This window comes from Vulpes vulpes, chromosome 2, assembly GCF_048418805.1.
Source record: "Vulpes vulpes isolate BD-2025 chromosome 2, VulVul3, whole genome shotgun sequence".
Taxonomy (NCBI): Eukaryota; Metazoa; Chordata; class Mammalia; order Carnivora; family Canidae; genus Vulpes; species Vulpes vulpes.
In genome coordinates, this window is record NC_132781.1 from 51,953,354 (window position 1) to 51,976,133 (window position 22,780).

Below are 22,780 nucleotides of genomic sequence, written 5' to 3' on the forward strand. Positions count from 1 at the left end.
ATTCAACCGCTTGCCTTTGCCTTGGCCCATTTGGAAGACACGCGCGTAGTCCAGGTAAAATAAAATGCCAACGTGAGCGGAAGATGACAGCCCCGCACCTTCCTGCCCAACCCCACTCTGCGGGCAGGACCACAGCGATCTGTCAGCACACGAGCTTCAGCCTTGGCCCCAGACCCCCGGTGCTCTTGCTGTGCCTGGACACACTTCTTCCCAATGCCTCCCCAATGTGTAGAAATTATGCACATGGGTGTTTCACACTTTGTACAAAAATAGGATTATACTAGACACACCATGCAACAAATGGCTTTTTCCTCTTATCAGTAATTCTAACCTTGGGGTCTTCAGAGCCTGCTGCGGAAAGATGCCCCCAGCGTATGTTGTCCCAGGGGGTGCTTCGTGCGCGGCCCCTGCCCACACGGCCTGAACCATGCTCCTGATCCTGACTATGCCCCACCTTAGCCCGTTTAACTGTCACCACCATCCGCTGAGGGGGCATGATTGTTATCATCCCCATTCTACAGATGGGGAAACCAGGCCACAGAGGACAGACTTCCCGTGTGGAGTCTCCCAGTCAGTGGATGGCAGCGCCGGGAATCCACCCAGGCTGTCTGATGCCAGAGCCATGCCCCCAACTGGCACACCAGTGTTCTCAGACTTGAACATGCATCAGAATCCCCGGAGGGCTCGTTAGAACACAGATTGCTGGACCCAGCCCTGGAGTGTTGATGCCGAAGGTCTGGTGTAGGGCCCGAGAATTTGCATCGCTAACAGGTTTCCAAGTGCTGCTGATGCTGCCAGTCCGAGAGTCACACTTGGAGAGCATCACATGCTGCTGCCCCTTATCACTGCCCCCTAGCAGACCCAGGGATGTGGCTTCCTGAGCCTCTCTCCTGAGTGCAGACCAGTGTGTCACGTGGCTTGCCCCTACAGACCGGCACATTATCTGGTGAATGAACAAATGACCCAGACAGTGTGGAGTCACTTAATCATCTGCCATCCTTCCAGGGGATCAAGGCTGGTTTAATCTATGATGGTCTTTTGCCTTCCCCCCAAAGTAGCCTTGAAACATATTCTTCTCCAAAGCTGTGAGTAAAGGATTAATTCAACAGGTGGGGAATGTCCACACCCAGGATATTCCAAGAAAAGTTTGGCCTTTAACTGGCTTCTGGGAGGTAATCTCCGAGCCCTTGGAATGTCTTGCCTGGTAGGAGTATCTTTGTTTACCTGGGGCTTCAGGACACATCAGCTGGTTTATGGTAATGCGATTTATGGCAGGGGAGCCTCTGGGTCAAGAGATTGAAGACTAAGGTGCATCATACAGGCAGTCAGCCATACCTATATGATCAATTTCCAACAAAAACCCCAGATTCCAAGGCTTGGGCAAGCTTCCCTGGCTGGTGGTACCCCTCACATGTTATCACACGTCATTGCTGGGAGGACTGAGTACTGTCTCCATGACCGCATGGGGAGATGACATCCAGAAGCTCACACTGGTGTCTCTGGGAGCCCACCCATGCACCTTTTTCTGTTGCTTTTCAGTGTGATAAGCTGTAATCAAGAGTGTAACGGTTTTGCTAAGTCTGTTCTAGAAAATCATTATGCCTGAGGGTAGTTTTAGGGACCCCCCAGACACAAGCACAATTCACTGAATTGCTGGACAGTTGGAGAGCACCTCCTGAGCACCCAGCTTTTGCCCAAGCCCACACTGCCCAGCTCCCCTGGTCTCCTCTAGACCTTCCAGCCCTCCAGGCCCTACAAAGGACAATTATCATCCATCATTCACCTCCCTCCATGGAAAAACCAGGCGTCTTATCTGTGCAGCCCTGGCCACCATAAGCAGCCCCTTTGATGTAATACCAAGTACCATCACAGGTAGAGGTAACATCCCAGAAACCAGGCAATATCCTGAGTATCAGCTAACATCTCAGGAACCAGGTAACATTCTGGGAACCAGGTAACATCCTGATACCAGCTAACATACCAGGAACCGGGTGACATCCCAGGAACTAAGCAACATCTTGGAAAACAGGCGACATCCTGGGAACCAGGTAACATCTCAGGAACCAGGTAACATCCTAAGTACTAGCTAACCCCCCGGGAACCGGGCGACACCCCGGGACCTGGAGAGCGCCCCAGTGCCCCCAGCAGGCCTTACCTGCCAATGACCTCGATGTTGGAGATGGCATAGAAGTACTTGTAGAGGTTCTCCCGCTGCACGTACGTGCCCCCCAGCGCGGGGCGCAGCAGCCGCATGCGCAGGTCCGTGAGGGTGAAGAACTCCTTGAGGCCCTTGGCGCTCTCCAGCCGCGTGTACAGGTTGCCCATGTTGCGCAGGTCGGGGCCGGCGAAGATGGCCAGGCGGTCCCGCACCTCGAAGCGCACGTGCTTCTCCTTCTTGGAGCCCGCCCAGCGCGAGTACTCCTCGGTGCACAGCACGCGGTGGGCGCCCGAGGACGACAGGTCGCGGGCCCGGCGCGCGGCCATCCCGAAGGCCTCCATGCAGTCCTCGGCGTAGAACTGGTAGGGCTGCCACGTGCGCCCGTTGTCCAGGGACTTCTCCAGGACCATGACTGTGGGCCGGCCGTACTCGAAGGTCACCACCACGTCGTCTGTCAGCTCCACGCTCTTGTTCCACGACAGGGTGATGTTGGCTTCTAGCGGGCTCGGGTAGCGGCTCCACGTGACGCTCTGCCAATACGTGGCCAGGCCCTCATCCTCCTTGTCGAACATGAGCCGGGGCGGGTGGGCCAGGTCTGGGTTGGAGGCGTCGCACTCGTTGCTGCACAGGTAGGGGTTCTCCTGCGGGGGGGGGGGGGGGCGAGACGGGAGGGCTGGGTGTGACTGCTCTGGGGCCCCAGGGAGCCTCAGCCCGGCCTGGCCCCCGCACCGTGTGCCCGGGCATCCGCTGGGGGCTGGCTGAGCCTGCGCTCTGGTGTCCGGGCACTGGGAGCCTCTTCTGGGCTGGCGACCTGTACCTGTGTCCCCAAAGCACATAGAAGCAGGCAAGCCTATGGCTTTCTGAGAAAATGTGCACTTGCTCCTGCTCCAGATACAGAGAAGCAAGAAGGGCAGGTGTTAGTCACCTGCTCCCAAGGCCCCTGTGGCTCCTCATGGCCTGCAGGATAGAGTCCTGCCTCTTTCTTCTATTTTATTTTTTAAGATTTTATTTATTTATTCATGAGAAACAGAGAGAGGTAGAGACACAGGCAGAGGGAGAAGTAGGCTCCAAGCAGGGACCCCGATGTGGGACCCGATCCCAGGACCACAGGATCACATCCTGGGCTGAAGGTGGCACTAAACCGCTGAACCACCCAGGTGTCCCAAGTCCTGCCTCTTTAATAGGACTCTTTAGGACTCCTCTCCCACCATCCCTGGAATCACTGTTCTCAGGCCCCCGGAGCCTGGCCCACCTGAGCACTTCCGTCCTCCACACCCAGCTTGTCTGAGCCTCTGAGCCTTTGCAGACGGTATCCCTCTCCTTGACGTGCCCTTCTACTCTGTCTGCCTTGAGGAGGGAGGGCGGGTGGGCAGAGGGAGAAGCAGGCTCCCCGCCGAGCAGGGAGGCCGATTTGGGGCTCGATCGCCAGACCCTGGGATCAGAACCTGAGCCGAAGGCAAATCCTTCACCGACTAAGCCCCCCAGGTGCCCCATTCCTACTCACATTCTTCACTCTTTAAACATCTACAGCAAGAGGCCTTCCTGACCCTTTAAAATAATACCATTATAGCAGCAGGAATGGCCGAGGGAGAGGAAGTCAAAGTCACTGCAAACATCTGCTGAACTGCCACCCAGGGCCAGGGACTCTATGTCTGTTACAGACCTCATTGTCTCATTTCTCTTCTGTCTCCTGTCGCACCTCCAAACACAGAGCGCGAGTATGAGCTCCGTGCTCCAGATGAAGGAACCCCGGGCTCGGCAGTGTCCCTCACCCAAGGCACCCACCAGGAAGCACGGGGAGCTATACCCAGGCCTATCTGATGCAGAGGGTGGCGGTCATGCCCGCCTCTGCGCCCTAGCCCATGTGTCCCCCTCGTACGTGGTCGGAGCACCCTGGGAGGAGGCTGGGTGTCTACAAGCTCCTCTCCATGGGGTGCATCTTGGTGGCGAGTTATTTCCAGGGCCCTGGCACAGGCCTGGCAGGCTCAGTGGGGGACACTGGCTGTGGAAGGCAGGACACAGCCCCCACTTGCTCTCTCTCCTCTCACCCCACCCCAGGGAGGCCGGCAGCCCACTCCTGGGCCCAGCGGGCACCGGCTGTGGCTCCCCTCTGTGGCAGTTCAAATCCATTCCCTGAGTCTGCCCATTGTGTGAACTCGGCCAGAGGCCTTGAAAATGTCACCAATGTGGTGGTTGCCTGGAGTCAGGGGGATAAATAGGTGGAGCCCTGGGGGTGGGGTGGGGGGCCGGTGGATTTTAGGGCAGTGAAGCGTCTCTGTGTGACACTCTCTTGGTGGATGTAGGATACTGTGCATTTGTCCAAACCCACCGAGCTGACAACACTGAGCATGGCCCCTGATGTAAACGGTGGGCTCTGGCTCACAATAACTATCAATGTAGCTCGTCAACTATAACCAATGTACCAAACCAGTGCAAATATGAATAGTAGGGGGAACTGTTGGGGAGCCTGGGTGGCTCAGTTGGTTAAGAGTCTGCCTTCAGCTCAGGTCATGATCCCAGGGTTCTGGGATTAAGCCCTGCATCAGGCTCCCTGCTTAGAGGGGAGTCTGCTTCTCCCTCTCCCTCGGCCCCTTACCCTGTTCATGTCCCCCCCGCCAAATAAAGATTCTTTTAAAAAGTAGGGGGGAACTGTTCATGGGGAGACGGGGGCATTAGAAACTCCTGCCACTGTGGGCTCAATTTTCTGTAAGCCTAAAACTGCTCTAAAACAGTCTATTAATTAATTAAAAAAAAAAAAAAAAAAGCTGTCATGAAGAACCACAGCGCCCAGACCACTCACATCCCTTTTTGATGAATATTTCAGGTGTCTGGTTTGCTCAGAGACAAAACAGCTTGGATCTGAGTTAAAATCTCTTACTCCAAAATGAGCCACTTGGCTCCCACGGGGGGAGTAGGCACGTTGCCTCCTGGGGGGCTGAGCTGGTGCCCCCACCAGCATCACCGCAGCGGCCTCTGGTGTCACTACTGATACCCTTTCGTGGAGGACACGTTCTGCCCAGGGGTCTGGGGTGGGCAGGCTGGCCCAGGATTTTACTGAGGCAGCTTCCACAAAGCCCTCCTTGCCCAAAATAGCTCTGTCCTTGGTCCCCTGTGGTGCCACCGTCCACCCCACCTGGCCCAGGCCCGCTGATTCTCAGGACCCACAAACCTCGGGATGGAAGGGAGATACTGCTGAATCCAACCCCTCATTCAGCAGATGGGGAAACTGCTGGAGGTCCAGAACTAGGTGGGACTGGCCCAGGCCTCCTGGATAGCGGGAGGTGTTTGAGAATGAACCTGTTCCTGTCCTGGAAAGCCTCAGGGCTGTCGGGAAAACATTAGCAACCTCACATGCAACGCAGCAGGGAGAGGGTCTGGTTCAGCTTGTGGGCCCTGCGCTTCCTCCAGCTCCAGCTCAGTGATCCTGGGCCGTCATATCCTTGAATGTGAAGGGGCCGAGAGGCCCCCGGAGATGGCTCACTGGCCTACAGAGGCCAGGCCTGGTGACGGGAGGGCCAGGCTGCTCACACAGGAGGAGCAAGCCTGCCCATGGGGCCAGCCCCTGCCCCAGCCCCTCCGCCGGCACACAGCAGGGAAGAGCTCTCTGTCCAGAGGCATGGTCATGGTCATGCCATTTGGGATGCACCAGGGGGTGGGAGGACACAGTTTGCCCTTAGGTCGGCATCCCCACCTGCCAACCAGCAATCTCTGTGTTCCCACTCCCCAGGACCCTCCACTGCCCCAGCACCTTGTCAGGGGCTAAATTGCAGCTCCCTCCAAATTCATACATTGAGGCCCTAAACCTCAGGATCTCGGAATGTGACTGGTTGGAAATAGGGCCATTAATGGGTGATTAAGTTAAGATGAGGCCATGAGGACAGGTCCTAATGCAACACAACTGGTGTCCCTGTACAGAGAGGAAACTTGGATCCACAGAGAGACACCAGAGGCGAGTGCGTGTGGAGGAAAGCCATGTGAAGAAGCAGTAGGAGGGTGGCCATCTGCGAGCCTGGGAGAGAGGCCTCAGGAAACCAGACCCGCCTTGTCTTCCAACAAACTGCTAGCCTCCAGAGCGGTGAGCAGAGAGATTTCTGTGGTTTACGCCACCTGGGCCCCAGCAAATGAGTATAGTCCTCAGCCGGGAGCTGGGGGTCGTGGGGGCCGGGGATGGTCAGGGTGGGAGGAACGGTCCCGAGGGGCAGGACTGAATTGTGAGTCTTTCATGATCTCCCCAGAAGCTCTGTCTGGGATCCTCCTCTGCAAGCTTGGTTTCCAGCACCCGGGTACCAGGTGACACCGTGCTTCCTTGCCCACCTGGATAGCTCCTATCAATCCAGCTCTGAAGGCTGTGCCTTTTCTCTGGCTGTCCCATCCCCTCTTGCCTCTGATCTTGTGTTCCTGCAGCGACTCTCCCCCTCAGTGTTTTCAGGGCCCTCCCCCCATGCATCTCCTCCAGGAAGCCCTTCATGCCCGACTCAGTATTTAAACCCAGCTCCCTCGTCATCCATCATGGGATGTTGCATGTTCATCTGGCACAGTGTAGGAAAACCTCTGCATAGGGCCTGGACCTCAGTAGCCACTCACTAAATTATCATTATTACAGTCATTATATTAATATATCATCATTATATTAATAACTAATTAATAGTAATAATTATAATAGACTGTCATAATAGTAATAATTATCAATATAATGACAATTAGGTTAATATTAATATATCTCACGCTGAATGCTGATATTATTCCTGCTATCCCCTGACTGCCGTGAATCACCCACACCTCACCTTCCCCAGTCCTTCTTCATCCCCTTGCCCTACCTTCCCTCACCCTGCCCAGTCTCTTGGTGGTCCCCACTGCAGGACACGGGACCCCACACAGCCCCCAGCCGTGCCGGCCTGTCTGTCACCAGGAAAACTGACATGGCCGGCTCTGCCAGGGGACGGGGGCTCCAGCCCGGCTGCCGACACCACGCTGCCATAACCTGCGGGGCCCCCTGGCCCCCCGCTCCTCAGCCCAGGAAGCAGATGGTCAGAAACTAATGAATCAGCCTGTGTATTTACCAGCCCCGCGCCTGCTGCTGAGCGGGCTTAATCAACAGCGAGCACGATAAATAAACCTCAAGCCATCGCCAGCACAACTCTCTCCCTCTCACTCCTATTTCTCTTCTTCCTTCCACCGCCCTCCTGCCCCAAGATCTTGGAGTTCCATGTAACCATTTTGGGGTGCGGGGTTTGGCTCCCGTTCAGGGCGCTGTCCACGCTGCACTTGCGATCCTTCCCAAACACCATTTGCTCTTGCGCTCGCTTTCCTTCTGTTCTCCCTGAGTGAGGTTTCCTGAGGAGGAGCCCAGGGTCAGGAGCCCAGTTTACCCCAACCCCCCCCCCCCCCAGTGCTGTGCCTCAGTCTGACAGCTCATGACGGCAGGTGCGAGGGAGGGGCCGGGCTGGAGGGTGGCGTCTGCCCGCCTTCTTGGTCTACACATTTCCACCGAGCTCTGTGAGATCAGACTCAATGAAACAGACAATCCAAACAATACCTAATGCCTTATACCTGGCCTAACACCTGAGAGAAAGTTAGGGGTGTGGGAGCCACACTTTTAACCTTTCAGGATGATACTGAAGCCACATATGATCCTATGGAAAGCAATAATTATTGTTCTAGACATTTCGTGAATCTTCCCAGAAAAGTGAATAAATAAAAATCACACCCCTGATCAAAAACTTTGAAACTTTCTTAAAAAAAATGCAACACACTGCATTTTCCATGCAAATGGAAATTACTGGGATCCCATCTCCCCAGTTAGGAACCCCCGTTCTGGAGCAGCTAAGGAAACTGGCTTTGGGGCCTGAACATCCTAGGTTTAATCTCAGCTGTATCCCTTGAGGCTGTGTGACCTTGAGAAAGTTGCTTTACATCTCTGAATATGTAGTCTCTCTTTCAACATCGTGTGAAATAATGTGTACGAAATGCCTAGAACACATCTCCAAATGGCAGCAATATTTATTAAACAGCAGCTTCAAATACACTAGCCCAGGGGCTCTCCCAGCAACCTTCAGTGGGAAAAAGTAAGGTTGAGGCCAACCAGTTCGTTAACAATAAAACCAGAGCTTCATACAAGATGCCGACTACCTTGGGGACTGCAGGCTCAGGAGAGCGTGATGATCATGACATCCATCGAGTGCGAACCCTGTGCCAGGGCTGGGCTGGGCACTTCCCACCCACTCCGCATGGCATCCTCCCAGCAACCCCCCTGGGACAGTCAGTGCTACAATTACCTCTTCTTCACAGATCAAGGAACCAAGCGCTTGCTGGCCCCACGTCACCCCCTCTGGACACAGTGGGATCCAGCCAAGGAAATAAATCTTGGGGGAACCAAGCTCCAAGATTCTGTGCCTCTCCTATCTCTGCAGACACACAAAAGCAGGTCACCTGAAAGGTTAGGCAGTGGGGATGATGGGGAGGGGTGAAGGCAGGGGTGCAGGACCAGCGGAGGGCAGGCAGCTGGGACAGCAGTGCCAGAGAGCGGGGTGGGAACAGACCTACAGAGACACAAAGCAGGAGGCTCCTGAAAAGAACTTTTCTATGGAGAAACCATTTCGTACCCCGAAATGTTCAAACCTTTCACTGGTCTCTCGAATGCTTTTGCTCTTATGTTATTTTCTGTGCAAAGGGTACAGTTGGGAGTCAGAGGCCAGGCTGTAAACAGTGTAGATAAGCTTCAGGCAAAAAATATAATTGAGTGGGAAAGCAGGCTGTTAGCAGGGACGGAGGTAACAGAGCCCAGGGGAAGTCGGGCTGTTTGGACCTCTGGATCCCTACCAAGGAGCCTGTGCCTTGTGTCGAGATGAAATTTCAGTTGCTGGACACCCATGGGGCGGGTTTGGGGAATGTGCGGCAGCGTGCCAGGACATAGTGGGAAGGGCTCGGCCATCTGTAGCCAGATGAGTGGGGACAGCCCTCGTCCAGGCTCGCCCTGCCACACCCATGTCTCCCCACTTCCCCGAGTGTCAACTTCTCCACCAAAGGGGAAGCGCCACCAAGGCAGCGGCCTCATCTGCCTCCGTCCTCACTGCAGCCGAGGCCACCCTGGCACTCCTCAAGGCTGCTTGGGAAACCCTGGCGGACTGGATGGAATCCAGGAAGCCGACTGGTCGGGGCCCTTGTGAGGATTACAGCAGGTGTCTCCTAGCAAGCCCCTTGCGTGGCCCGAGATGGATGAAGAGACGTCATCATGGTCATCACCTGTCCTGAGGTTTGAGGACGCAGCAAGTTGCACACCCTGCATGTGCACTGTCCTGGAAGACGGGGCCCTTCAATGAACACTCTAGAAACAGGGAAAGGCTGAACAACATCTCAAGGTCACGCTGCTTCCAAGTGGCCGAAGTGGGGCAAGAAGCCAGGGAGTTGGGCTCGGGGACAAGTCAGGAAACTGTGTCCTTCACCCAAAAGGGAAGGACACTGTCACCCCAAACCTGGGGCCACTCCCTGGAGATGCGGGTTCCACCGGGAGGCAGACAGCCCATCGCTCTGCTACCCCAGCATGTGGGCAGGCCCAGGGAACAGTTTAGCAGCTGACAGATTTTTTTGAACCTGTCTGCCGAGTTGCCAACTGAACTGTCTCCTGCTCAGCCCGTCAACCTTGGCACTGCTGGAGGCATCTGCCTGTGGGAGGCGGAAGGCGGCCACGGAGAGCCCTAGGGAGGGGTGGCCTGGGGCACCGAGGGTTACACCAGGCAGCACCAGCTCCCTCTTGCAGAACAGGACTTAGCGAGGAGCAAAAGTGGTAAAAGAGCCAATGGGTAGCTGAGCTAGCGCCACCTCCACCTCTCATGATGCTTCTAGAACTCCGGGGGAAACTCTTTCAGCCTGAGCAGGTGCCCAAGTCAAGAATAAGTTCCCCTGAAAAAAAAAAAAAAGAATAAGTTCCCCTGACCCACAGGGTCATGGAGCTGGGATTCAGGAGATTGTTCTTGACCCCATGTATGACCTTGGGTGGAGCCTTGCCCTACCTGTGCCTCAGTTTCACCATTCATGAGATGATCGAGCAGCTCTGACACTGACCTCCCTAAGTCCACTTGCCTCAGTCCCCCACACCATTTGGGAGGAAGGGCCCAGGGGCACATCCCCACCTCCCTCTACTCCAGGGAGAAAGCTGGGGTGCCAAGGGATTTCTCCCTAACAAGTTATTTCCTATTTATTGGTAAAAGAAGTTGCAGTGGGGATAAATTATTAACAAAGCGGAAATGAGATTCTGTTGGGAACAGATTCTAATTCTAGCTGCCCGGGTGGGTCTCTAACCATCACCCCGCCCCTGACACTCCCCCTCCTTCCCAGCCCTCTCCTCCTGTGGTTCCAGACCCCAGGGCCCTATGCCCTCCCCTCTCTACCTCCCTGGGCCTGCTTCTTCTCTCCTCTGCCCTTTCGGGTTTCTGGGCAAGGTCACGCCTCCCTGCTCGTGAATCAGCGGAAACCAACCCAAATGGCATTTCAGAGCAGGAGCTGCAACTAGCCAGGGAGGCTTCTCTTGTTGGGATAGGGTTTTTGTTCTTGCTGTGGTTTTGTGGGGTTTTTTTTTTTTTTTTTTTTTTTTTTTTGGTGTTTTTGGTTTGGTTTGGTTTCTTGTTGGAGTGATTTCTTCACAGCCCAGCCACTACTCATAGGTAAGGCCAGGAGCATGGTCAAGCAGTCCTCATCCATCTCAGCAGTGAGCATCCAGAGGCCACACTGGCAGCCATTCCCCACCGACTAGATCACCCACAGACCCTGACTCTGAACCAGCCACAGTGGACATCTCCTGGCCAAGGGTCCACCTCGGACCCCCCAAGCCTGCCCTGGCCTCGGGCCTTCAGCTGCTCAGAACAGTTCCCCACTGCTCCAGTTCCCCAAATTGTTTGGGAGGAAAGGGCGGCCTTTCATTTCAACCTTGCCTGTGATTTACCTCCTTCCAGAACCATCCAACAACTTGTTTGCGTATAGTGGTATTTGCTGAACATCCCAGCAATTGGATCCCACAAGAGTGTTCCTTGGGTGCTTACTCAAGGGGCATCTATCTTCTCACTGGTCTCACTTAGTCTCATTGTTCTGCTGCAGCTCAGAGAGGGTAAGCAACCTGCCCAGCACCACCCAGCTAGGACTGTGTGGCTCACCGACCACCAAGAGATGCGGGAGCAGCCGGTGAGGTGCTGTTCTACCGCCAGCAGGGACTCCAGCTCCGAGGTCCCGTTCCCCACCTCTAGCTTCCCTGACAGACGTAACCAGCAAGACCTCCTGCCCACCCGAGGGTGTCAGGCTGCCCTGGAGGACTGTCCGGAGAAGGTCAGCGGGGAAGCCAGGGCCTGAGGGGCAGGGATGCAAATGCCAAAATGCCAAACACTGCTATAGGGGATTGCAGGCCCAGAAGGGCTGATTTCCTGCAGGGGCTGAGGGGAGGGAGGGGCTAGGCGGGGTCTTGCCAGGGCTCCGGCTGGCTAGACCAGAGTTCATCCTTCCAGGAGCTTCGAATTTTATAGTAGCATCCCCCCTTATCCACAGGGGACTCCTTCCAGCACCCGCAGTGGATACCTGAAAACCCAGATAGATCCAAGATACATTGTTTGTCCCATATGTACATACCTGTGATATAGCTTAATTTCTACGTTAGGCACCGTAAGAGATTAACATCGATGACAACTAACAATAAAATAGAACAATCATAATCAAACACTGTAACAGCAGTGACGTGAACGTGGACTCCTTCTCTGGACACACCTTCCTGTGTTGCACTCACCCCTCTGTGTCGTGAGATGATAAGATGCCTGCGTGATGGGATGAAGTGAGGGCAGCGACGTGGGCCTGGGGACCTAGCATTAGGCTACTGTTGACCTTCACAGACAGGCCGGAAGGAGGAGCCTCTGCTTCCAGGCCACGGTGGACTGTGGGTAACTGAAACTACCACTAAGGGGGGGACTGCTATACTATTAAAAAAAAAATTAAAAAATAAAAAAGGATACAGTTTTGCCCTGGGCATATGTGGATTCTTCCCACAGCTGGATTTCTAGGAATGTTTAGGATGGGAAGTTCTAACCCAGTCTAAGAGAGCCCATGCTGTTTTGTGTGCCCCCCGCCAGGGACAACTCCTGCACCCCAACCCTCACCTGGCAGCACAAAACCAACCAGACATGCATAGGCATCCGTCTCAGACAAGGAATGGCTCCTCTGCCACTTGCACACCCCCGGTGACAGGGAACTCATTACCATAGGAAGCAGATAGGCCCAAACTAGACTGCTCGCTCCCTAGAAAGTTTGGCAATATATTTTGGCTCACACTCTGCATATTTCCTTTGCTCCAGGCCCCCTTCCTTTTTTATTTGGTCCTGTTGTCTCTGGTTGGATGTAAACATTTTCTAATTGGTTTGAAAAAGAATTGAGAGAAGCTCTCCTCCTCCCCCCCACGTCAGGAGCTCAAATGCTTCCCCACCAGGGCCAGCGGGAAGGCTCAGCGGCTCCTCCTCGCCTCCTCCTGCACACAGACACGACCTGTTCAGCCAAGGACTGCCCACCTGGCAGCTGCCCAGAGGCTCTCTGCTCTCTCTTCTGGCGCACCCCGCTCCCCCCACCCCGAGGCCCACCACCCAAACAGCCTGACACTTTTACTTAATATCTCTTTAAAAAGTAAAGTAAACAAAGGAAGATGGGAGGACGAAAGAAAGAAAGAGAGAGAGAGAGAGAGAGAGAGAGACCTGGCAGGATGGGGGCAGGGTGCAGGGAGGAGGAAAAGCTGCATCCAGAAAAGCCCAGTAAAGTGCATTATTGATTCAGGACTCAGAAAATGCTTAGAGAGTAGGAAAAGCGTCCTGCTCTTTAAAAGCTTGTGCAAAGCCTAAGCTAGACACAAGCAGCCTTCCCAAAGAGGGCCTGCTCTGCTGACATGAATATTTTATCATGGAGGAAAAAAAAAATCGGCCTGGAGGATTTAAACGCTGGGGTGGGGGTGGAGGGCAGAGCGTCGAGTGGCCCCCTCCCTCTCTCTGGGAGCAGCCCTTGAACAATGGGGCCTCGGTGGTCCCTAAAGAGGCCCAGGTGGGGAGGCGGAGCACCTGCTGGAAGGGGGAGGGTTCGGGACTAGAGGGGTGGAAGCCCCTCCTCTCCCCCTTGCCCTGCTGCCCCTAGTGGCCCCCACCCAGATGCTCTTTAGAAACCACCAGTAACGCTGGCGCTTTCAGCTCCCCGGCTGCCCCACAGAGGCTGCCCCTCCAGACAAAGTCCAGACCCAAAGGGCTCCTGGCTCTGCCCGCCGCCCCCCGCCCCTCCCCGCCTTGTTTCTGTCTTTCTTTCCCAAACTTCCACACTGAGTATTTTTATTGGCACATCGAAATTATGATTTTTCCCGTGAAACCTCATTTTGTCTATTCATGACAATCCTGTGAGCTAGCATCCAACCCTGAATTTTGTTTTTAAGATGAAGAAGGGAGGCACGGACAGCTGGGCAATGGGGCCAATGTCCCTCTGGTGAGCAGAAGGCGGGACTGGTGTTAGAAGCTCCAAAATACATGCTGGGTGGGAAGCCTAGCGAGCCACCCTGCCTCCCGTCTGAGGGGGGGATAGTCATTGCCCAGCTGAGGGGCGATTAAATGGATTTTCATGCCACAGATGTCTTTACAAATTATTTTATGATCCTATAGAAGGCATTTTCCTGCCTTGTTAGAAAGGCTTCCTAGTGTCTGCTTCCTCTCTGGGTGCCTCCTCCCTGGGCTTTCTGGATGGGGCAGCCCCTGTCCGGACCCCCCCCACCCGGCCCCCTGCGGTGTCTGCTTAACCATTCCTTCCTCAGGGCCCCTGTCCCTATCCCAAGATGAGCACTCAGTCAGCTTTTCTTAGCAGCTCCTCTGGTTAATGTGTGCTCCCACTGTGTGCTCCCGGGAGGTGGAACCTGGTATATGCAAGGTTTGCAGAGTGACTCCCCACTCCTCGGCAGGTCCCCTGTCTGGGTCCTCCAAACTTGATAGGAGCCTTGGGAGTGGATTTAACATCCAGACGGACGGGGACAGCCTCTGCCAACAGTCACAAGCTGAGACTGACTGACCATCAAGGGTTTCTCCCTTCTGGTCTCCGAGGAGTTAAGAAGCAGGGGATCAGAGGGGAGAGGAAGCTCCCTGGGTCCATTCCACAGGCAGATGCACCTGAGCAACCCTAGACAGGTGCACCACTCTGTGCACGAATCCTCTGCTGAGGGTGGGAGTGGCAGGGCTGAGGCAGCAATCTTTCATTCATCTACTTAGTCACTTCTTCACCCACCATTTCTGAATGTCCTCTGTGTGCAAAATAGTCCTGGGGAGGCAGCAGCCATCAGACCTGGCTGCTCATCAAAATTCCTGGAAGGGGAGGGCATGCAAATATTCCTCAAGGCCTGAATTCTGCTCCAGAAACCAACAAACCAACCAAACCCCTTTCGCAGTGACTCAGATGCCTGGCCAGGTTTGGGGCCTGGTACAGAGGATCCAAACAAGGGCACCAATTCTATGACATGTGCCCCGCTATCAACATCACCCCCATAGCTGAGGAGGGACCTGAGGCTCCCAGAGGCCAGGCCCTGACTCCAGGTCACGCTTCTGGTAACCCAGGTGCTTTGACCCCTTATGAGAGAGCACTGAGCCTTCTGCAGTGACCCCCAGAGAAGCTGTGGCTTGGTCCCCACAAATGGCCCAGATGACAAGCCTGGATGGGAACTGGCTGGGATGGTCAGGAAGGCTTCCTGGGGGAGGTGGGATTTCAGAAAGGCAGGCCTCGAAGAAGGAAGGGGTGGGCGAGGTCTGGGCAGGTGGAGGAAGATGTAACCGGGCTGTGAGGGAGTTACCCTAGGTAGCGAGGCCAAGTGAAGGCAGCCTGGATGTGCAGACTTTGCACAGGAAGAGAGGAGTTAATGCACTTGGCAGGCCAGGGGCCTGGTGGGGAGCGTGGGGAGAAGGGCAAAGGGGCGGCCCAGAGCCAGCGTCCGTCTTGACATTTAGCAGCTGCAGGAAGGCCCTGACTCTGGCTGGCCAGCCTTCCTCCAGGAAGAGGGGTTAAGAAGCTGGGAACAGAGGGTGAGGGTCTGTGATGAGGGGGACGGGTTCCCCTCAGCCTACTGAGACTGGAGCAAGGATGGAGGAGTGCCAGTGGCTGGGGTCCAAGGATGGTTCTGAGAAAGAGCCCTCTCCCCCTCTGGCCTTTGAATTTAAAAGACAACAAGGCGCTTAAGGCTGGAGGGGATGCAATGCAGTCCGAGGAGGAGCCATTGCAATGGTGCATCTTGGCTGAGCCCCAGGACCCCCTGGGGAGCTGCACTAAAGCCCCAGACACTGTGAGATGGCCGTGGGGATAGGGGGTGCAGGTTCCACCCCACAGCCCCCCACCCTGCACAGCTCCCTGGCCTTGCCTTCTCCCACCCCGAGTCCCACTGTCCATCTGGGCCTGAAGTCCTCAAGAAGGCCACCCCAACGCTGAGGAGACGGGCCCCAAACCTGAATCCCTTTCCTCATGTGGAGACACTGCTTACGTTCACCTCGCCTGGGGCCCCCCAGACCCATGGCCGCACACCCTCAGGGGTGAGTCCTGGAGATCAGGCAGGTTCAGCCACCCAGGGAACTCCAGTGTGCAGCCAAGGTCAGGGCCACTGTCCCCAGGACCCTGCATGGGACAATCCTCCATGGGGGGGGGGGTGGCACCTGGACAACCAGCCCCTCCTTCCTATCCCTCCCATCTCAGTGCCTGTCCCCCAGGCTGAAAGGCACCCGATTATGGGGGAACCCCAGGTGGGAAGGGAAGGGGTGGGCTGCCATTCGAGCCAGATGCCCCACTCCTCCTCCCTGCAGCTCCTTCCCCCTGTAGCGCTCCCTCCCCCCTCTATTTTTAGGTCCATTACTGTCCATTGTCGGGGGTATTTCTTTTCCCACTCCTTCCTCAGGAAAACAGCTCGGGTTCCTCCAGGCAAAGAAATCTCGCCTTCCCCGGAGCTGGTGTGTGGGGGCGTGCACACTGCCAAATAGATATGATATAACTGAATTATCAAATAAGTGGATTAGCAGACTCCGACATGTCTCAGGGGACAGGGGGGTGGGTCACCGTCACCATCACTCACTCCTCCCCAGTCCCCTCCCTCCCTCCTCGAGCTGACAGGCCCTGCTGGGGGAGGAGAGGCTGACTGGGACAGTACTCACTCGCCTGGCACAAAGGGCTACCTGCATGCATGCACACAGATGACAACCAACTCGATCTATCAGGTGCTTTCTAAGACCCTCTGAGTACCTCCCATCAGCTATAAATGGCCTGGTGAGCAGCTAAGTGCTGGGTCCTGGCAGCCTAGGGTGGAGGTGCCAAGCCTATTTCAGTGCTGTGTGACTCTGGGAAAGTGCCTTAACCTCTCTGAACCTCGGGTCCTCATATACAAAATGGGCACAAACACAGGATCTACCGTAAGTCTTCTGTGAGGGTTCAATGAGCTTGTTTAGGTCAAGTGCTTGGTATACAGTAGACACTCAGTAAATGTAAGCTGCTGCTCCTCCAAGGAGAGGGAGGAGGAAGATGTTAAATCAAGAAAATCCTCAGATCATAGGACCAGTCAGTGACAAGAAGACAGATTTCATTTTCCTGAGCATAAGGGTCCCCAGAGGGACCATAGGGATCCATGGGGAGACTCAGAGTGGTCTGGGGAGCCCAAGAGTATTTGCAGACATGTGCGTGTGTCTGTGTGTGTGGGCATACTGCATGTGCATGTGTCTCTGTGTGTGTGTGCTGTTCCTGGAAGAGCACCACGGATTCTCAGAGGGTCTGTGAATCCCCAAAGGCAAGAGCCCCTGCTCTGAGGTTTTGCTACTGAGGTGAGGGTTGATCTCCAGGTTTACTTGGCCACCCAGGTCCTCCTGGGTGCCTGGCACATTCCTGGTTTTTCCCTCCCTCTCCCTCTCCCTTCCCCGCTCTGGCCCCCTCTCCAAGGTTAAAAATCCCAAAGGCTATAGGGATCCCTGGGTGGCTCAGCGGTTTAGCACCTGCCTTTGGCCCAGGGTGTGATCCTGGAGTCCTGGGATCGAGTCCCCCATTGGGCTCCCAGCATGGAGCCTGCTTCTCCCTCTGCCTGTGTCTCTGCCTCTCTCTCTCTCTCTCTGTCTCTGTGTCTCTCACGAATAAATAAATAAAATCTTTAAAAAAGCCTGTGTCCCAAAGGCTAGAAACAGAACCAGGGAATGAATGCAGGGGTTTCTGAGGATGAGCATGCAGGCAGGAAATCTCCACCCCAAGACTTGCCTTGAGGTCACCCAGCCCCCAGGAAGCCGGTCCAGTGGGGAGCCCAGTCCCAGCCCAGCACCAGCCCCAGAGCTGTTGGAGTGGGGACAGGGACACAGACAGCTGGCTGGCTTCTCCTTCTATTGTCACCTGCCTTTGGCTGTGTCTGGATTCCCAGAGGGAGGGAACTCCCCAAGAACCCCAAATGGACACCACCATCCATGTGGGCTGGAGCAGAGGGAGGGAGCTTGAGGGTTACCTGCCGGCTGCATCTCCCACTGGCCTCCTTTTCACCTTTGCCCAACAATGGACTCTGCTGCGACTGAGGGGAAATGTCCTGGTCATGTTTCATTTCCTCTTATTTCCCTGGTCGACACTTGGAGTCAAGTGGACAAATGGCATGGGCAGAACGAGGGAAAGTGGAATGAGGGACTGAGGGGTTCAAATGGTCCCGCAGCACCCCAGGGCAAATGTCTGGGGAACAAGGATGCCAGATCCTTGATGAGAGCAGAGTCCCTTTAATGGCGGGGGCGGGGAAGCTCTAGAACATTCCCAGGTTTAGGTGGGGAGGGCAGATCAGATGTGCAAGATGCAGAGACACAGAGAGAGATGGGTTACGTCTCTCTAATGGGGGTGACCCCTGTGCAGCCACACCTTGACATTCCAGGTCCTCTTCCTGTCCACCTTCACAGCGCTGCCACAGCACGGGGACCACAGCTCGTGGGGGAGGCTGGGATGGGGGCCTTGGAGCCCTCGGGCCTAGGAGAGCTGGCCCTGAGCACAGCCGCGTCACCCGGGTTTGCACGCCTGTGTGAGAGCTCACCTGAGGGGCCAGAGGGCAAGTGCCTTACCCTTATGTCACAACTCCACCCAAGGGGTGGCTCTGGCACCCCATGGGCTGCACGTGGCTTTCAGGCAGGCATCCCACGTGCCCCACCAAAGGCCATCTCGGGAGGCCAAATCCAGGGCATGAGTGGCTAGATGGAGACCTGGTGTGGAACGCCTCATGTCCCTGGGGCCCTGGCTCACTCTGAGCCTGGGACCTACAGTGGAGCCTCCTGGGTCTGCTGTCCGCCACCAGGGGCCCAAGGAAGTTATTTCATCCTGGTGGGCCTCAGTTTTCCCTCACATCAGCAATGAGGCGAGCTGGGGTCACGAGTGGTTTCACACTGCATTCACAAGAGCCCTAGGACTGCCTGGGGGTGGGGTGCTCAGGGACCCCGGGCCGGGGGCTGGGGGACACCAGCAGCCAGGGCCGAGGAGCCCACCTTCCCCTGATCCGTTAGTTCCACATTAACGTGCTCATGGCTGTTGAGGTTCTTCTGATGTCTGAGACCCCTTCCTAACTGCACTCCCTGCTTGAGACAAAGGAAAATCTGCAGCAGCATTTACGTGGTAGGACAAAGTGAGACGCAGGCTCCGGTGCCCTGCCAAGTGGGGGTGCAGGGGGTGCAGTGGGAGCTGGAGAGGAGACACTGAGGCCGGAGAGGAGTCACGGGTTGGGCACCCCTCCCCTGTTACCCTCCTCTGAGCAGCAAAGCTAACATCCTGGCCTAAAAGCTAGTTCAGGAAAAAAGGAGACAGGGAGGAGGAAGGAAGGGAGGGGAGAGAGGGAGGGGGACAGTGTGAGCATTTGGGCTCATCCTCCTCAGGCTTCATCACAGTATCGCATCAAATGCCTGGGACCTGATTCAAGACCAGACTGTCCACCCAGTACTGGGGTCTCAGCTTCTTCATCGGTAAAATGGGGAAAGTAGTTTTCACCCCGCAGGTATTTGGGAGGATGTGAGGAGACACTGCACGTGGGATGCTCAGTGTTTCCATGGAAAAAATGTTGAGCCCAGAGGTCAACCCTTACATTGATGGTCAATGGACTGCCCGTAAGGGTGACAAGGACATTAACTGGAGAAAGAACAGTCTGTCCAACAAATGGTGCCAGGGGAACTAGCTTTCTTCATGCAAAAGAAGGAAGCTGGATGCTTATTTTACACCATCTACCCATATTAACTCAAAATGGATCAAAGATCTAGACATGAGAGTGAAAACTATAAAAGTCTTAGAAGAACACATGGGGGTAAACAGTCACGTCCTGGATTTAACAATACACCCACAGCAAAAGCAACCAAAGGAAAAACTAGATCAATTAGACTTCACTAAAATAAAAAAAAAATGTTGTGCATTAAAGGACACAATAAAGAGAGTGGAAAGCCTATCCGGAGAGCAGAGGGAAATATTTGCAAATCATGTATCTGATAAGGATCTGGCACCTAGCATACACAAAGGACGTGTACGAATGAACAACAAAAGGACAACCTAATGAAAAAATGGGCAAAAGACATGAAGACACATTTCTCCATAGAGGATACAAGAATGGTCAATAAGCACACGACACCCATTAGTCACTAGAAGGAGGCAAATCAAAACTACACGAGATGCCACTTCACGTCCACCAGGTTGGCCATAATGATAAAAAACAAAAAAGGGAAAATACCCAGTGCTGACGAGGATGTGGAGAAATGGGAACCCCGTGGCCTGCTGGCGGGAATGAAAAGTGGTACAGCTGCTGTGGACAGCCATTTGGGGGTTCCTCAAAAACTTAAATATGGATTTACCATATGACCCAGCAAGTCCACTCCTGGGGATATGCCCAAGAGCAATGTCCACACAAAAACTAGATACAAATGTACACAGCAGCAGCATTCATAACAGTGCCAAAGTAAAAGCAACCCAAATGTTCATCAACTGGCACCCAAGCGCATAAAACGTGGTCTAGCCCATCAATGGAATATCATTCAGCCTTAAACATGGAATGAGGTACTGACATCTGGCACAACATGATGAGCCTTGAAAGCATGGTACTAAGGGAAAAAAGCCAGGCACAAAAAGTCACGTATTGTATGATTCCATTTAGACGAAGAGTCCAGGATCGACAGATCCATAGAGAGAGAAAGCTGATTAGGGGTCGCCAGGGGCTGGGAGGAGGGAACTTGGAGAGTGACAGCTAATGGAAATGGGATTTCCTTTTGGGGTAATGAAAACTTTCTCAAAAGTACACAGAAGTGGGGCAGCCCGGGTGGCTCAGCGGTTTAGTGATGCCTTTAGCCCAGGGCATGATCCTGGAGACCTGGAATAGAGCCCCACGTCGGGCTCCCTGCGTGGACCCTGCTTCTCCCTCTGCCTGTGTCTCTGCCTCTCTCTCTCTCTGTGTGTCTCTCGTGAATAAATAAATAAAATCTTAAAAAAAAAAAAAGTACACAGAAGTGGTGGTCGCACCACATCTTGAGTGTACTACATGCTATGAAACCATGTCCTTAAAAATGGTTAAAAAGGCAAACTTGATGCTCTATATCTTTTACTGCAGTAAAAAAAAAAAAATCATAATGGTTAATTTCATGTGGTATGAATTTCACCTCAATTTTAAAAATTTTTAAAAGTTCTTTTAAAAATGGCCTCACTAGAAGAAAGAAGGAAAAAAAAAAAACAACCCTCTAACTATTGGTAGTGATAGATGTTAACTCAGCTTATCGTGGGGACCATTTTGCAACCTATGCATATACCCAGTTGCTATGCTGTACACCTAAAACCAGTACAGCGTTATACATTAATTATATCTCAATAAAAAAAATAATTTAGAAAACCAAAGGGAAATTATGTGATGCACCATTATATTTTTAGCATTCACATCTTTATTTTCCTTTGATTTTCGTTTATGAGAATACTGTAATAAGGGAGTTTGAGGGACACTTGGGTGGCTCAGTGGTTGAGCGTCTGCCTTCGGCTCAGGGCATGATCCTGGGGTCCTGGGATTGAGTCCCACGTCAGGGTCCCTGCAGGGAGCCTGCTTCTCCCTCTGCCTGTGTCTCTGCCTCTCTGTGTCTCTCATGAATAAATAAATACATCTTTTTTTTTTTTTTTAAGGGAGTTTGAACTTGGGAAAAAAAAATGTCTAGTGCTGTGCTTGGCATTCAGAACCCCTCCATCAGCACGGGGATCCCCATTTCGTCTGTTCGTGACCAAAGTTGAACCCCAGACTGGATTTCCGAAATGGCCAGGATCTACTTGGCCATCTTCCAGGACCACTGGTGAATCTAGGCGAACCCCGTGTTGGTACAATGGGGGAGAACAGGCCAAGGGGCTTCGCCTGGTTCCCCAGCAGCAAGGATACTTGGCCAGAACCTGGGATGCCTGGCTCCTCCCCTCCGTTGCTTGGCCTGCACTCCACCCCACGCCCCCCCACGCCCCCCCCCCCCCCCCCCCCCCGCCCCGCCAGCAGGTGGTGTGTGCTCAGGGAATTAGAAACACATTCTCATATATTTAAGCAAATCTGCTGCTGACAAAAAACAAACCAGAACCTGCAAACCAAAGCCGAACAGAACCGTTTCTGCCACATCCTAGTTTCCTCGGCACTTGGTGCCTCGCTCGTGGGCCAGATGGACCCTGGCCAGGCCTGAGGCCGGGGAGCCGGGGCCCCCGGGGTCGTGTGATGGGAACAGAGCTTTGCAGCCTGGACCCGGTCCCGGGGTGGGTGGCGAGGGTCCCTGCTCCTTTGAGCTGCCACGCTCTGTTCCGGCCCCTGGGTCAGGGCTTCCATGCCCTGCGGGCTCCCCAGTCTCTGCCTGTCAACCGGTCCCCTCCCACCACACGCCTAGCCTGGCCCTCCTCCCCTCCCCCCAGTGCCAGGAGCCAGACAGAGGAAGGCTGAATCCCCGCTCCACCACTAAAGAGACCTAGGGAGGCCCTGGGCTCTCTAGTCACCCGCCTGATGATCCAGTAAACAGCCCACCCCACAGGCTTACAGGGCAGGGGGTGAGTGGGATGGGGTGGCGGCATGGCTTGTCCCCTCTCAGGCATCGATGTGCTCCGCCCTCATGTTCCCTGGACCCCTCCCTGCCCCCTGTCCTTGTACCTGCCAACCTGCCATTCCCTCTGTGCTGGCTGTCACTCCTCCGAGTCCCTCCGACCCTTCACCCCAGACCCAGACCCCCATCTCTGAACTCCCAAAGCGCACGCGGACTCTACCTCCCATTCCACGCCTGGTCCACTGCATCGTCTTCTGTCTGCTACATGCTACTGTCACTCCTTTTGTCTCTCCAGCTAAGTTCTGGGATGGAAAAAGAAAAATCCCTTTTTTTGGAACATTCATTCTGTGCCAGGCACCCAGGGAAGGGCTCTCCGAGCCCTGTCTCATCTCATTCGTCAGCCTTCCTCCGAGCCTGTGGCTGGTGTCATCCCAATGTTCAGATGACAAAACTGAGCCTTGGAGCACAGGTGATTTATCCAAAGTCCCACCGCCCAGAGGGACAGGATAACCGTAGCTCACATTTGCCCCTTCCCAAATGCCAGGTTCTTGTCCACAGCAGGTGCAGCCTGCTGGTCCTTCGTTCC

General features: G+C 54.5%; 1 protein-coding gene across 4 annotated transcripts in view; it reads right to left on the minus strand.

The window, feature by feature from the left end:
* The window catches only part of NTNG2 (netrin G2), a 70,522-nt gene that overhangs the window by 36,059 nt on the left and 11,683 nt on the right, over window positions 1–22,780 (minus strand). For all 4 annotated transcript variants that reach the window (XM_026009231.2, XM_072748290.1, XM_072748292.1 and 1 more), the window contains exon 4: window positions 2,156–2,799. In XM_026009231.2, coding sequence (XP_025865016.2) covers window positions 2,156–2,799 — 644 coding nt within the window. The remainder of the gene's footprint in view (window positions 1–2,155; window positions 2,800–22,780) is intronic.